The sequence below is a fragment of the Uranotaenia lowii genome, chromosome 2 (genome assembly GCF_029784155.1).
Source record: "Uranotaenia lowii strain MFRU-FL chromosome 2, ASM2978415v1, whole genome shotgun sequence".
Taxonomy (NCBI): Eukaryota; Metazoa; Arthropoda; class Insecta; order Diptera; family Culicidae; genus Uranotaenia; species Uranotaenia lowii.
In genome coordinates, this window is record NC_073692.1 from 64,733,633 (window position 1) to 64,749,683 (window position 16,051).

The 16,051-nt window shown below is 38.1% G+C and overlaps 1 protein-coding gene across 1 annotated transcript; it reads right to left on the reverse strand.

Annotated features, from left to right (window-relative positions):
- Positions 1–8,743: 8,743 nt before the first annotated feature.
- LOC129741485 (uncharacterized) lies at positions 8,744–14,048 on the reverse strand. Its single transcript, XM_055733226.1, has 3 exons — positions 10,820–14,048; positions 8,915–10,561; positions 8,744–8,787 (listed from the first exon to the last, which is right to left on the reverse strand). Exons 1-3 carry the CDS (start codon positions 14,046–14,048, stop codon positions 8,744–8,746), a joined length of 4,920 nt encoding a protein of 1,639 aa, XP_055589201.1.
- Positions 14,049–16,051: the final 2,003 nt, after the last annotated feature.

Here is a 16,051-nt window from a genome sequence, read left to right on the forward strand (position 1 = left end):
ACCTACCCGTATTTGGCGAGAATACGTCCGTCAGCCAGAATTAGGATTCGATGGAATCGATGACATTAATTATTGTTACTCTGTTCTATGTTTTTTTGTCTTCGCCATTTTTCTTTTGTTACGCAAGGTTTTCACCCCTGAAGGATGAATTTCGATGCGGGAGATGATAGAAGATAGAGATTTTCCGATGGCTTTCTCCCGGCCAGCATGGTAACCTTCTTTCGTTCATCAGCTCAGCGTCTTGTAACGGGATTAATTGGCTAATTAAGGACATCGAGAAAGCCGAGAGTATTTATTGCTAATAGAGGCATTCCTTTCTCGAGGTTGAGTAGTCAATGTAAAGGATACAAAGAAGAATTCCCGCATAGCAGTTGAAAATGGGACCTTGTCTAATATAAGATTAAAGTTATGACATTCAATTTTCTGACGTATGAGCAGTTTAAAAAACATCTGACGACAATGTAGCGATTATTATTTTTCCTTGCACAATTTTTAAATAGTTTTTAATTCAAATCGTATTAAATATTTTGAGACAGAAAAATTGATTATGATAAGTCACATTTTACATATTCTTCTTCCTATACTGCGTAAAATTCAACTGATTCATTAAGACCTTTTAATAATACAAAATTTTTGTCTATATTTTCCTTTTCAGAAAAAGTGGTCAGGACTGGATTAGATGGACAGCTAAAATTGGTAAGTTTTCAAATAAATCATAGACATCAAGAAAAATCATGTAATATCAGATCAAAAACAATGCACAAAAAAGGAACATCGTTTTCGATATAACATTGTATTGTACACGACACATTTACATCGAAGCCGATGCACGCAATCGTATATTTTACTCAGTCTTGTAAAAATACACAAGGATGTAGTTTTAACTATTTATTTTCTTGAATATCAACTATCGTTTTTAAAATTTTCAGATTATGTCTTACGAAAATAATAAAACGCATAACAAGTTATTTCAATTGAGTAAATATATTTAAATGGAATCAAAACAAAATAAACACAAATCACTCACGGATAGTGCGAAGTTAGAGGGGTTAGACACTCGATGATGTTACAATGCACAGTGGTCCAGAAATGAAATTTAGCGGGAAACAATTATTTGCGCTCTTGCCTTAGGTTTAAGATATTTGGTGTCCAAGACAAAGTTGTACAACATCACAAGGCGCTACTTTTGAATGAAACATTTTTAGGGTGGTTCATAAAACTCCTTAGATACGAAAATTATTTTTTTACTGTAAGGAGATAGTGCTGTATTATGTTCAACAATTATGTAGAACAACATAATTGATGAAACTTTGTAGAAGACTTTGAATGTCTATCTATCAACGTCTAGGTTTTATGATGATTTTTCGTGTACAAGTTAGGGTGGTCCTACAAAAACAAGTTTTTTTGTTATAACTTTGTTGGGTATCAATTTATCAAAATCATGTCTTCGGCAAGTATTTAGCAAATCATTATGCGCATCTTTTGTAGCAAACAGATTTCTAATATCTGCTTTTGATTCGCAGTTATCATGAATTTTGTGTTCAAAAATGGCCGTTTTGTATGAGCCATAACTTCAAATGCAGCAAACCAAAAAATTCAAACTTTAATTCATTTGAAAGAACATGTTAACAACTACTTTATATCAAAAAACTGGAGAGGTGTTTTTTGTTTAAAGCTTTTTATTAACATTTGAACTTGACCAAAATTGCCATTTTTCATATAACCTTTCTATATTATTTTTGATTACTTTTGGCTGCGTGAGGAATAACCGTACACATCGTAACATATATATCATCATTATAGTTAACAGAAACGGAAAGCCGGAAAAAAAGTTTATTTGAGAAATCAATTAAAAATTCATAGAAAACAAAAAAAAAACACTTATATTCTAGCAATAATGAAACTAATAAAATAAACGCGTTAGGGGTCACAGATCAAGTGACGGCTGCATTCAGGAAGGCTGATTTTTTAATATTTCATACATTTTCTATTGGATAGTGAGAAGTACGGATCTGATGTCAGGAGGAGTCTTTTAAAAACATCCTCCAGACTAATCACACGATCGAACTTTCTGGAGTGGTTTCCTCGAAATCTTCGTAAACTTCTGTTTCTTGTTTCACCAGCTTCTTCCGAATACATGCCTATGGGTAAAATATGATGTTTTATGACTGCTGCTCCATGCACTAACAATTTGTGTACGGTTGGAGAAACGGGATACCAGCTATATAAATTGTTATAAAGCACCCGAGTTTCTTCAGCATACCCTTCACACGAGCTACTGTTGATAATGGTTAAAATCACGTAAAACTTTTCCAAAAGCCGAACATTCAGTCCCGTAATTTGTGCAACTTCAATCCGTTTCTCGAAGAATTTCCTGGCAATATTTCCTGTATTGGAATTCCCACCGGTGACCCTAGGCTTATCAATACATAAGTTCAGTTGTTCTTTTAGTATGTTTCGAAGACTGACGCCGTCCATTCTCTTCTATATTGGTTTTCCTGGCTCTCCAAGTGGGTTTGTCTATACATAGACGATCTGCGATCTTCATGAACATTTCCAACGAATCTTGTTAGATCTGCACTTTTCTTAGCAAAAATGAGCCTAATAGGTCTGCACAAACTCACTGAGGATGGGCAATCGTTACTCCAGATAACGTTTTGTATCCTATTAGATTTATCTACGAGACGTAACGGAACAAGAGAAACCGCGAAAATGTGTGAATCGCTGTATTCACGCATGTCTCCTTCATCATCTTCGTCAATGAATGATTGATTAAATCATATTGAGATAATTTGAAGATCAAAAGATAAAGGTTCGTTCAAAATAAATTTATACCTGCTGTGGTTTGAGATATGGTAGCTCCCCATTTGAAAATCAGTTGAAGCATTTTTTCCGGAAATGTAGAATCATATTGTAAATATTTCTACAACCTTACCACTGTATGATCCACCAAATTAATTTAATTAATTAATTTCTTTTTCAATGTTAATTTCGAAAGCTTCGGATCCATTTTTAACAGAACTTCAACCACATCTTTTTCACTAGACCCCTTCAGCCAGTGAACGACTATAACTTTCCTTTGAACGTTCATCACGAATAATCGAAACTTTTGAACTGAAAACTGTGTGGTTTACTTGGGTTTGATCAAAATGATCACCGGAGAAACCAAAACTGGCTTTCACAGTCAAAAGGACATAAGTGAATAATAACTCCTTCTAAGAAAAATACAATTCAAGACTTTCTTGTTGGGTAGTTAGTAATTCATTGTTTTCAGTTTATGGTTCTATACATTAATAATCAAGAATCCTCATTTTTTTTTTATTTGTGCCCTTCTGGCTATGTTAGTCTATCAAAATTTTTACAAAAGGTTATGAATAGGAAACTCTGATTTTGTAGTGGTAAAAAATTTAGAATTATTGACTAAGGGTGCGAAAGCAAAGAAGAATTCCACGTCGCAGAGCAAAAGTGATATATTTTGTTATATGAAAAATGGCAATTTTGTTCAAGTTCAAATGTTAATAAAAAGCTTTAAACAAAAAACACCTCTCCAGTTTTTTGATATAAAGTAGTTGTTAACATGTTCATTCAAACGAATTAAAGTTTGAATTTTTTGGTTTGCTCCATTTGAAGTTATGGCTCATACAAAACAGCCATTTTTGAACACAAAATTCATGATAACTGCGAATCAAAAGCAGATATTAGAAATCTGTTTGCTACAAAAGATGCACATAATGATTTGCTAAATACTTGCCGCAGACATAATTTTGATAAATTGATACCCAACAAAGTTATAACAAAAAAACTTGTTTTTGTAGGACCACCAAGTTGTACAACTTTGTCTTGGACACCAAATGTCTTAAACCTAAGGCAAGAGCGCAAATAATTGTTTCCCGCTAAATTTCATTTCTGGACCACTGTGCAATGATGATGATGATGATGTATATACAATGATCGGCAGAAAAAAGAACCCACTCGTCGTTTTTATCTTTAAATGCCGATATTTTCAGTTTCTCTTAATCTTTCAAAATTTCAATGAGTTCATTAGAAAGCTGGTAATATAAGGTTCCCAGGACGAATTCGGGTTATCTTATATATGAAAATTGAGGCGGTTTCTTTGTAACACCATCACGTATGAATGGTCGGTCGTAATGAAGTGAAATTTGGTATCCGAGGGTTTTTGGGCCCGAGATGGTTTGTATAATAATTTCGAGATTATTACTTTTTATGGAAGGGGGGCTCCTATACAAAATCAACTAGAAACGGGCAAAACTCGAACAACTTGAAGACGATTTCCATGAAAATTGATTCACGAGCACGAAGAAGTTAAAGAACTTCAAACATTTTCCATCGATTTATTAGGTAATGGGTTAAACGAAGTTTACCGGGTCAGCTAGTTTAATATAAAAACCTGGCCAAATCCGACCATTTGATATCAAAATTGTCGACCAAAAATCCAGGCAATATCTGGGCAAATCTGGTCACATACAGAATTTGCTCAACAAAAATCAAGACAGAAATTGAAAATTTTTTTCATCAGAATTCATCAGTAGATTAAAATAAATATTTTTCAAAGAACGAAATCTTCAAAATGCATCCGAATCGCTTCTGTAGGTATATGTTGCCAAACTGACTCTGATTAAAAATTAAATTTTAATCTTGAATCAAGAATTGAAATCAAGAATCAATTTGAATCTTCAATGAGATGTTCATATTGATATGCTTATCTTAAATATTTAACTTAACTTCGAGCTGAAACTGAATTTGTTATTTGAATTCCGGATCTGAATCTTGCCGTTCGGAATTCAGAATCTGATAATGATTTTTTAATCTAAGTTGCAGATAGCAATTTTCTTTTAGTTATGAACCAACAATCGAAATTCGTATCAAAACCCTCAACCAGAAATCTCTTATTTGGATACTGAATTTTCAGTTTTTAATGTGAATTTTTTCTACAGTTATTTATTTTAAATTCTATTTGAGAATCTAAATTTAAATTGCAAATGATAAAACTGTTTCAGATTTTTCAATTCTTGACCACCATTATGAAACTTTCTTATGTTCCAATTTCACAATTCTTTTTTCACATTCCGAAATGGAGAGTTTCGAGTATGGAAATGCATCTATTCGAAGTTTAAAATGTAAAACCGAGATTCAAATCAATGAACTTTACGTGTATAAGCAAATTTGGAACCAAAAAATTAGGTTCGAATTATTCTAACCATTGCTTACCTGACATTTCTCTGCAAACATCCAGTTGTATTGAAATTTCGGTTTTTTTCCCCAATATTCGCCAATTTCAAAAAAATTTAATAAAAATGTTGAAAAAAAAACACTTGAAAATCTTTTCTTTATATCAAAACACATCAGTCAATTTTAAATCATATTTTAAGTTTCCAATAAATCGTTTATAATAATTTTGATGCAATTTGCTTAAAAATTTTGGCGCAAAATACTTTTTAATCTATTCAAATTTTTGTTTGATTTTGAAAATATGTCAACATCTGCTTGAGTTGAACTTTTTGCCTCCAAAGTATAACCGATTGTTTTGTAAGACTCTTTAAGTCTCTTATGAAACCTAAACTTGGTCTAACAGCCTGCTTTAAAACTTTAAATGTTACTTGGGTGGTTCAACTAACATTTAAGCAAAGTTTTTATTCCAATCCTGTGAAAAATTTGGTAAACACCCTTAAAAAAATATTTTTCTACAATTGAAATCGTTTAAGATGATATGATAAGCTGCAAATTTGATAAATATGAGCTGACTTTTATCGTTAATAACTAAAATTTTGGATTGAAATTATATGTGTCGAATCCGTGTTTCAGAATTTGAATCGTCGGCCATTTTAAAACCGTTAAAATTATCCTAAAAACATCACCATCTAGTGGCTCTTAGCTAAGTAACTCAGATGTTGTTTTCGATTTTGTATGTCAACAGTTGAGAAAACTGAGAACATAAATAACCAAAATTTACTTTCAGGTCGCACTAAACTGCTGAACTCTCTGCTCGTTTTCTTTTTTTTCGAGTTGTAGAAAAAGCAACAATGAAATTTGCAGCAGGAACTGTTTATATGCTCTTTAAACGAAATCTTTTTATTTTGGAAATGTTGCCTCATTTTGTACTCGTTTTGAAGAGAATGGTATTATAAGAGATTAACTGTGTGTCTGGATGAATATGCATTATAATTTCAAAAATAGTTAACATTTGCCGTAGGATTTCTGTATGATGTGTTAATTTATGATACCCCTCGAATGGATCAACTCCTTTTTTCGTTTTCGATCAGATTTTTTCTAACAAATTTCACTCATATCGAAGCATTTCAAATCTAACCAATTCAAAGTTTCATCACCCATCAGCGAAATTCTAGCATCGTAAACATTGCGTTATGCCTGCCAGGATAGGACTTCAGTACCTACTTCCGAAAATATTCGAAAATTGGAAAAGCATTCAAATACCATATACGGTCTCTTAGACAGAAAAGAGTAATTGGATGGAGGTTATCCGGACACTTCCTATGAACTTAAGGGAATATGAATAGGCATTTAAAAACAACTTGATACCAAAATGTTATAAATTCTTCAAATATTCCTCCCTCCCATTAAACTCATCACAGATATGCGATAACACCATGCATAAATTTTCCACCAATCCAACCGAGATAACAATTTTGTAAAGAAAAAATAATACTCAACGAATCTTTAAATTTGTGTTCATCTTCGAAATTTATTCTTAATTATATTTTTTTTCAAATTTGTCTGGATGTAGTGATTTTTATGTCGACGAAAACAAATTCAGGCCCAAATTCGAAAAATCATACAATTATTTTCATATCCGATTGGGTGTCTGAAAATACATTTGTATTACTTACATTTGTATTAGTTATTAGTATTACTTCTACATAACATAAACATAGGAAGAATCTTTTCAAGATGGTTTGAAGCTCCATCCTCTTTCCAGAATGGTGGTAGAAAAACGGGAAGGGGCCAGTCATACAATTATTTTTGCAAAATTTGAGAACTAATCAAGCGAATGGAACCAAATACAACATGGGCCGTTATTTGGGTACGAGAAACGTTTCTATGATTATTTGGGACTCCACCATCTTTGATTGGGGACATACAAAATGGGGAGTGGGTCTTCCATACAGTTTTCGATAACTGATCATGCAAATGAATCCAAATTTTATATAGGAAGGCATAAGGCAACGAGTCAAGTTTCTAAGATATTTGAAACACATCTGTCTTTCCACTGGAGAGATACGAAGGGGTACGAGGGTCTCCCTTCTATGCATTAATCTTCATCGAGAAGAAGGGAAGGAGGAAGATGGTTTTCTTACAATATTTTTGGATTACTCGAGAACTTATTATTGAAATAAAATAGCAGCGGGTTTTTGAGTAGAATTATTTTCTATGATTGATCAAGGCTTCTTCCTCCTTTCACTGATTCGATAGGAATGGGGAAGAGGGGCTTGCAGACATTTTTTAATAACTCGAATGGATTAGCACAGATGATAACAAATTGGATAGAGTATTCAAATAAATAATATTTCTAAGATTATTTGGGTCTTACCGAAAAAAAGGTACCAACGTTTGTTCTGATAAATTTAAGGTTTTATTAAATAAAATAAACCAAATTTTACAGAGGAGAGTATAAAAGTACACGCAACGATTCTATGGTTATAAAAATAATCCTTTTCACCTTCTAGTAGTGGGGAATAAGAGTGAGGAAAAGTTCCGCACAATTTTAACATAACGTGATATTCCATACAGTACAGAGCCGGGAATGAGGAAGGTTTTTGTTAGGGATGCCAGCTTCCAACAAACAAAGTTTCTGGATATTTAATCTTTGTATTTAGATGATTAAAAATCTCCTGCAATGGTTAAATTCAGTAAATTGCATGTTCTGGTGTATAATGAAAAGGTAGCTTACATTTAGTGTTTGCATAAGCAACAATGTGGCAAATTCTCTCCTAACAACATCCGATCGCAGTCGGTATCAGGGTACCTAGTTAGTTACGGTAAGTTGGTTAGAATATAAATCTCGATACAGCTTGAAAAGACCTTACCAGTAGGTAACTATCCGATTCGGCCTATGAACTACACGTGTAACCTCAATTTGTACGCTCAGCGAATTCGCTAGCCCGACTATAAAGTAACAGTTTGTAAATAATCTTCTCTATTACAGTTTTTAGTTGTGACCTTACCGAACAATAGAATTTCAAATTAAACACAATATTGCCAGTAAATCTAACCGAAAACTAACTTTAACTTTTCCGCACAAGTTTTATCATCTACCGCCTTTTTCTACTTTTCAATCGCCACTCTGCCGATTCTCGATCTGACGTCTATTCGTCGCTGTCATCAGGAGTTGATCGTCGATGTATCCCCAACCAAATCGATCAAGCCGAGGGGCTCAAGTTGGCGCTACTAACAGTCCCCCCCGGAGTGCGGTCAGACATCTCCTGAGCAGCACGATTGCTAACGCCAACGTCGATTACAGCTAACCTCACCGCTGGTCTCTCGTAGATTCCGTGGACTGTTTGGACAGTCGCCTTTCGAACTTGACCATCCTTGGATGGAACGGTCCCGATTACTCTTCCTTTGGGCCAACTGTTTCTGGGTGCACTAGGATCAACTATGATCACGATATCACCAACCTCAATCTTTTTTGCAGGTGTGTACCACTTGGATCGTCTAGTTAAACATGGCAAATAGTCATTTAGCCAACGTCGCCAAAAGATATTTGCTATAAGTTGAGAAGTGTGCCACTGCTTTCGTAGTGCCTCGGAACTGTCGTCAAACAAGGCTAGAGGCTTGTTACCATTGGAGGAACCGAGTGTAAAATGGTTTGGAGTTAGCACAGGAGCGTCTTGATCTTCCAACGACACGTAAGTCAGAGGTCTGGAGTTTACTGTACCTTCGATTTCCACCAGTGCGCAGCGCAGTACTTCTTCACGTGGAACTCGAGAAAGCGAGATGCTTTGCAAGTTCTTTTTTACTGTTTGGATTAACCTCTCCCACGCACCACCCATGTGTGGTGATGCTGGGGGGTTGAATTTCCAGGTGGTTTCAGTAGATGTAATTGCCGATACTAGAGCGTCTTGGTTCATCTTTTCGAGTTCTGTTACAAGTTCTTTTGCTGCTCCTCTGAAGTTTGTTCCTTGATCGCTATAAATTAATCTTGGAACTCCGCGACGGACCATGAACATTCTCAATGCCATGATGCATGAGTCGGTGCTCAGTGATTGCACGAGATCTATATAGATGGCGCGAGTAGTCATACACGTTATTAAAACACCCCATCTTTTCTCTGAACGACGATGAACCACAACCAGCATCGGACCGAAATAATCGATGCCTGCATGAGTAAATGGCCGGCAGAAGGCTGCCAGTCTGGCTTCTGGAAGATCGGCCATAGGGGGTGGTTCTGGAGAAGCCTTTTCGTTTTTGCAACGCTGACAGTTGCCTCTCATGGTACGGTATACTACTCTCAACTTCGGAATGTAATAGCGCAGACGTAGTTGATTGATGGCAGTTTCGTGGTTCCGGTGATAAAGATTTTTGTGGAAATGTTGAACAACAAGTCTTGTCATGTGATGCTCCCGTGGCAGGACAATAGGATTTTTTGAATGAAGGTCTGTATACTGGCAAGTTTTCGTTCTGCTGTGAATACGCATAACACCATTGGTGTCTACGAAGGGTGAAAGGCGATAAAGTTTGCTAGACTTTGGCAGGACTTTGGGACTTTCGCCGGAGGACTCCTTCAGCAAAGTATATTCGTCAGCGGTCGTACATATTTGGACTTCTTTGTACAAAAGGTTTTGTGCTGCTACTAATTCCTCCCTGTTCAAGGGTGGAATGCTCTCGATATCGGGGTTCAGGCGCTTAGGTTTCATGTTCTTTCGCGATGGATGCAGTAAGCTTCGAAATTCATTAACAGCTCTTATTACCATGGCTGTCGATCGGTACAGACGACGCCAGCAGGAAAAGTTTTCGATATTTACAATTGATTGATGAGTCGCAATTTGAAGCAGAAGCTTAGGACGTAGTTCTTCGTTGGTGTTGTCGATGGATTTTGGTTGATTTGGCCACTCTTCTGCTGGTTTATAAAGAAAGGGAGGGCCTCTAAACCATCTGCTGCTCGAGGAAGTATCCGGCACGCCCTTCCATTTGGTTCCGTCATCCGCAACGTTATCCTTTGTAGGAATCCAGTACCACTCGTTGAGATTCGTTAGTTCCAGAATCTCGCTTACGCGCGTTCCGACGAATTGAGAATATCTGCGATGATCTGATTTCAGCCAGCTCAAAAGGTTTCTTGAATCGGTCCAGAAGAATTGTTTATGGACTTCGATGGATAATGACGCAACTATATTTGTTGCTAATCTGGCTCCTAGTAGACCAGCTTGCAGCTCAGATCTCGGGATAGTTAAGAATTTCAGTGGAGATACCCTTGTTTTGCTTCCAACTAAGGTGCATTCTACGTTGCCGTTTTCCTCGAACCTGAGAAACACTGCGGTGGCAAATCCACTCTCGCTCGCATCGACAAACGTATGCATTTGAACGACTGTGGTGTTGAACATAGATGTCATTATTCTATAACAACGCGGGATTCTAACTTCTTGAAGCGCCGGTAGCACATTCAGCCATGACAACCACTTCAAAAAAAGATCTTTGGGGATATTGTCATCCCATCCGACGCCAACGCGCCATACTTCTTGTAGGATTATTTTCAGATACATTAAAACGTGGCCTATTAGCCCCAGGGGATCAAAGATCATCATAAGGGTTCTGAGAACTTCTCTTTTAGTTGGAATTCGCTTACCATTCAGCAGATCCGGATCGTGTCTAGAAGAGAGCTTGAACGTGAACTTATCGGAAGCAGTATTCCAAAACATCCCAAGGATCTTCTCGGTGCCAAGCTCGGAAGACAAACTCATACTTTTTTCCGCGGCATTCGGGCCTGGAAGAGCTTTCAGGAACCGACGGGAATTGGATACCCAGTTCCTTATCTCAAAGCCACCGCTTCTGTGGATCTCGTAAACTTCCTTGGCAATACGTATGGCGTCGTCCTCATCTTCCACGCTCACCAGTGCGTCGTCAACGTAGTGTTGATTGATAATTACGTCAACCGCCTGTGGAAACTCCTTTTGAAATTTTCGCGCATTTGCGTTCTTCACGAAGAGGGCGCTGCACGGTGAACAGCTGGCCCCAAATGTCATTACTCGCATAACATATTCACTGGGAACGATAGAGTCCGCGTTGCTTTTCCAAAAGAACCTTTGGCATTGTTGATCGGCTTCTCTGATTAGTACCTGATGGTACATTTCCCTTATATCACCGGAAAAGGCTATTTTATATTCTCGGAATTTGAGCAAAATAGAAAAAAGCGAACTCATCTGATCAGGCCCTTTTAGGAGAACTGAATTTAAAGATACTCCGTGGGCTTTTGCTGCAGCATCCCAGACTATTCGTAGTTTGCCTGGTTTGTTTGGGTTCACCACGGGGAATATAGGGAGATACCAAACTCTAGGTTGTTTCGATACAAGTTCTTTCTTGTCTAACTTCCTGATGTATCCCTTGCGCAAATAGTCCTGTATTTTTTCCTCCATCAGCGTAGCTAGCTTTTCGTCTTTGCTCAGTCGGCGATCTAAGCATTGCCACCTCCTGAGAGCCATGTCTCTACTGTTGGGCAACCTCACATGTTCGTACTTCCATAACAGTCCTACTTCGTATCTGCCAGCAACCGATTTCATTTGGAAGTTCAACATGTCAATAGCTTTTTGATCATAAGTTGACATTAGCGGCGATGAATGAGAAATGCCAATGCTATCCAACGAAAAATAGTTTTTTACTAACTTTTGCAGACTATCGTCATCATTACATTCACATCTAGGTATGCTGTGCATGTTTACAAAAAAACTAGCTGGTTCAGTTTCAGCGCAGTTGCCGAACACGATCCAGCCCAATCTGGATTTTACTGCGATTGGCTGGTTGAAGCGGCCTTCGCGGGTTTTGAAGGCATTCCCTAGATGTGCATGATCCAGGCCAATCAGGATCCGTGAGACAGCATCTCGATAGGACTCGAAGGGAATGTTGTTCAAATGGGGGTACTTGCGCTTCATATCAGTTGTTATTAAAGACTGTTTAGGTAAGTTTAGTTCACGAACTGTTCGAACTTCCGACAAACTGTAAGACCTTTCAAACGATTTGTTGCTACCTGATACTCGTAAGTTGACAACTTTTGAACGATCCTCGAATCGCCTTGTATCACCTGTCCATTTCAGGCAAAGTGATTTTTGCGGGCCCTGAAGGTCAAGTTCGTTCGCTAAGCTCTCTTCAATAAGAGTGAGTTCCGACCCGTCGTCTAAAAACGCAAACGTGCGTATCGCTGTTTTCGAGCCGTACAGAATGACAGGGACGATTCTGAACAGGATTTGATCGCCCTCCAATTGATGAATATTGCAGTAATTCCCGGGGGTAGCGGTACTTGGTTTTACTTCCAACTTCTTGTGCATTAGGGGATGGTGCTTATAAGTGCAGCCGTTTACTCCGCAAATCTTTTGCATGCGGCATGTACCACTGTGTCGACGAAGGCATTTTTTACATAGTTGAAGTTCTTTAAGCACATCCCACTTCGCGTCGTAACTCAGTTCAGCGAATCGTTCGCATTTGGAGATCATTTCACAGGAACCTTTACAAACTCCACACACCCTTGGGGCGCTTTCTTTCGAACAACCTCTTTGCTTAGTCTTTGCTGTTATGTTCTGTTGTGACTCTTGTTGCTGAAACCCTGAATGAAGATTCAAAAATCTATCGTTTCTTCTAGACCTTTGACTGGACGTCGGTGTGATTAAAATAGACGAAGCATCCTCAGCTTCTGTGTGTAACCATGAACTCAGATCTGACAATTTTGGTACAGTCAAATTTCTGGCATGTTTAGCCCATTGCATAGCCAGGTCCGATGGAAGTTTCTCGATGAGTTCGTAACGTAGAGAAGCATCGTACATGAAGTCGTGGACTCCACAGGCTTCGATGGTGGCACATAGGTTTTCAACCGAGAGTGAAAAATTCACTAGAGTCTCAAGTCGGGTCATATCCGGTGGCGGTAGTTTTCTGATTTTTAAAATGATAGCGTGAACAATCGATTCCGGGTTCCCAAACAGCATTTTAAGGGTAGATATTACTCCGTTCACGTTCGACGGATGTAATAGTCGACATCTCACGGCATCCAGTGCCCGACCTTTGAGGCAGTTCCTTAATCGAAGCATGTTCTCTTCATTAGTAAAACCGCACATTGCTGAAGAGGAGCTGAAAGTACAGTAGAACAGAGGCCAGTCCTCGGGATTTCCGCTGAACTCCGGAAGCTCCCTATGGACGGCTTGCCTAGCTGCCAGCTGACTGCGGTTCAAAACAAACGTTTCCAATTGACCGTGATTCTCGGATGATTTTCTCTGACCGTGAGGAGTGGATTTCTGTTCCGGGAGAAAAACATTACACGAGCTGTTGTTCATATTGTGTGGGCTTGTTTCTCGAGCACCTTGCGAGAAGTCTCGAAGAGACGTATTAGGGTGACCATCCAAGCGCGTTGCTTTAGCACGACCATCGTGAAGTTTACTTTGACTGGGTGCTTGCGATGCTATATCGCCACCATCGCCACCCCCACACTTATCAACATCGCTAATCCAATTCTGAATCCTTCGCATTGTTTCTTGGCCACCGAAATTTTCGTCGCTACTGAACACACTTTCAGCAGAGATATCCTGTGTTAATTTATATTTCTCTTCTAGATATTGATGTTCCAGTTTCTCCTGAAGTTCTAGACGTTGCAACGCAAATTTTTGTTTAAATTCCAGCTTTTCCCTGAGCAGTCCAAGGCGTGCTTCTTGATCCTGGTTTTTGATAGCGGTGCTAGTTGCCGATCCTTTTCCGGAAGACTTTTTTCTAGATTTCTCGAGACACTTGGAACACGTCCAGTCTCGATCGCATATACCTTCGGTTTCGTCGACGCAGATGTAATGGTGCCATGCGCTACAGACATCACACATCACCATCTCGTTGTTGTCTGGCCACTTGCAAAGTACGCAACTAAAGGTGACGACTTTCTTCTTCGGATTAGATTTAGTCTTCGGATTTTTGCTGGTTTTAGCGCTCACGACCGGTGTTGCACCATCTTCCAACTGTTTATCATTAGGCTGCATAGTCTTATTTGAGGTTATGATCACGCTCTCATCAGCCGACTTTTTGGATCCTTCGGACATCTCGTTAAATGAGATTTTTAAATTGTTAGGGATGCCAGCTTCCAACAAACAAAGTTTCTGGATATTTAATCTTTGTATTTAGATGATTAAAAATCTCCTGCAATGGTTAAATTCAGTAAATTGCATGTTCTGGTGTATAATGAAAAGGTAGCTTACATTTAGTGTTTGCATAAGCAACAATGTGGCAAATTCTCTCCTAACAACATCCGATCGCAGTCGGTATCAGGGTACCTAGTTAGTTACGGTAAGTTGGTTAGAATATAAATCTCGATACAGCTTGAAAAGACCTTACCAGTAGGTAACTATCCGATTCGGCCTATGAACTACACGTGTAACCTCAATTTGTACGCTCAGCGAATTCGCTAGCCCGACTATAAAGTAACAGTTTGTAAATAATCTTCTCTATTACAGTTTTTAGTTGTGACCTTACCGAACAATAGAATTTCAAATTAAACACAATATTGCCAGTAAATCTAACCGAAAACTAACTTTAACTTTTCCGCACAAGTTTTATCATCTACCGCCTTTTTCTACTTTTCAATCGCCACTCTGCCGATTCTCGATCTGACGTCTATTCGTCGCTGTCATCAGGAGTTGATCGTCGATGTATCCCCAACCAAATCGATCAAGCCGAGGGGCTCAAGTTGGCGCTACTAACAGTTTTATCGCATAATGTAAAAAAAATTTCAAGCTTAAGCAATCATATTTTACATGAACGGATTTTTTTTAAAGATTCAAGACCTCTCCTTTTTCCAGAAGAGAAATTGGAAGAAGGAAAGTACTTAAAACTTATCCAGCAAATGGAGCCAAATGTGAGATGTGATGTTACTTAGTTACGAAAAATATTGTTATGGTTGTTTGTGGACCCTCCCCACACTGCAGGGGAAAAATGAAAATAAATATAAGTTCCTCATGTCAAATTTAAAACCGTTATTGAAAAACCATTTCAGACCGTTCAGACAGTTAAAAAAATACAGAGAATTTAATCTTCTTTGTATTTCAATAATAATTTGAAAATTTATTTATAGTGATATTATTTTCACACAATTTATCAATTTTTAAAAGTGTAGCAAAGCACACCGGGTCAGATAGTACATCCATAAACTCATGTAAAATAGTCTGCTTTTTCTCGCAGAACTTAAGCGCCATCCACTAAGATTGGATGTGCCAACGGTCATCAATCAGTTAGAGGGACTCTTACTCCAAGGGGGGGGGGGGGGGGGGAGGGGCAATCTAAATTTAAGCGGATCTTGTTTTTTGAAACTAGGCATTCTCATGGAAAATATCGGAAGAATAGCAAACAAATTTTAGAAGTAAAATAAAATTACCGACGACACGCCAATCACTTCCAGCATCCAGCATCTTAGCGCAGACATTCAATTAGCCTCCAGCATTTTAGCGCAGACATTTAATAAGCCTCCAAGGACCAGGTTCAACAACCAGTAGGCACTTCCGCTACCTGAAAACTTCTGTTAACCGAACCGAATGCACAAGAATAACGTGTCGGAGACTATCAGCTCCAACAATGTTCAGATTTCAGATTCTATATATGTAGATCCAACGGCTACGGACTACGAATTTTCCGACTTCTGAGCGACTTTTCCAATCAGTGTCTCGAATATAATTATCGTATTCGTTTTCACCAACCGAAAGTGTTGCACCATCCACGCTGAAAACGAGCATGAATCGAGTTTTGCCCTCACCTTTGTTGGTGTGCGTGAAATCGGCAGTGTCAACAGAAAATATCAAGCTGTCAAAAATACATTACAGCTGGTATTTGTTTTCGTTTGATTTCG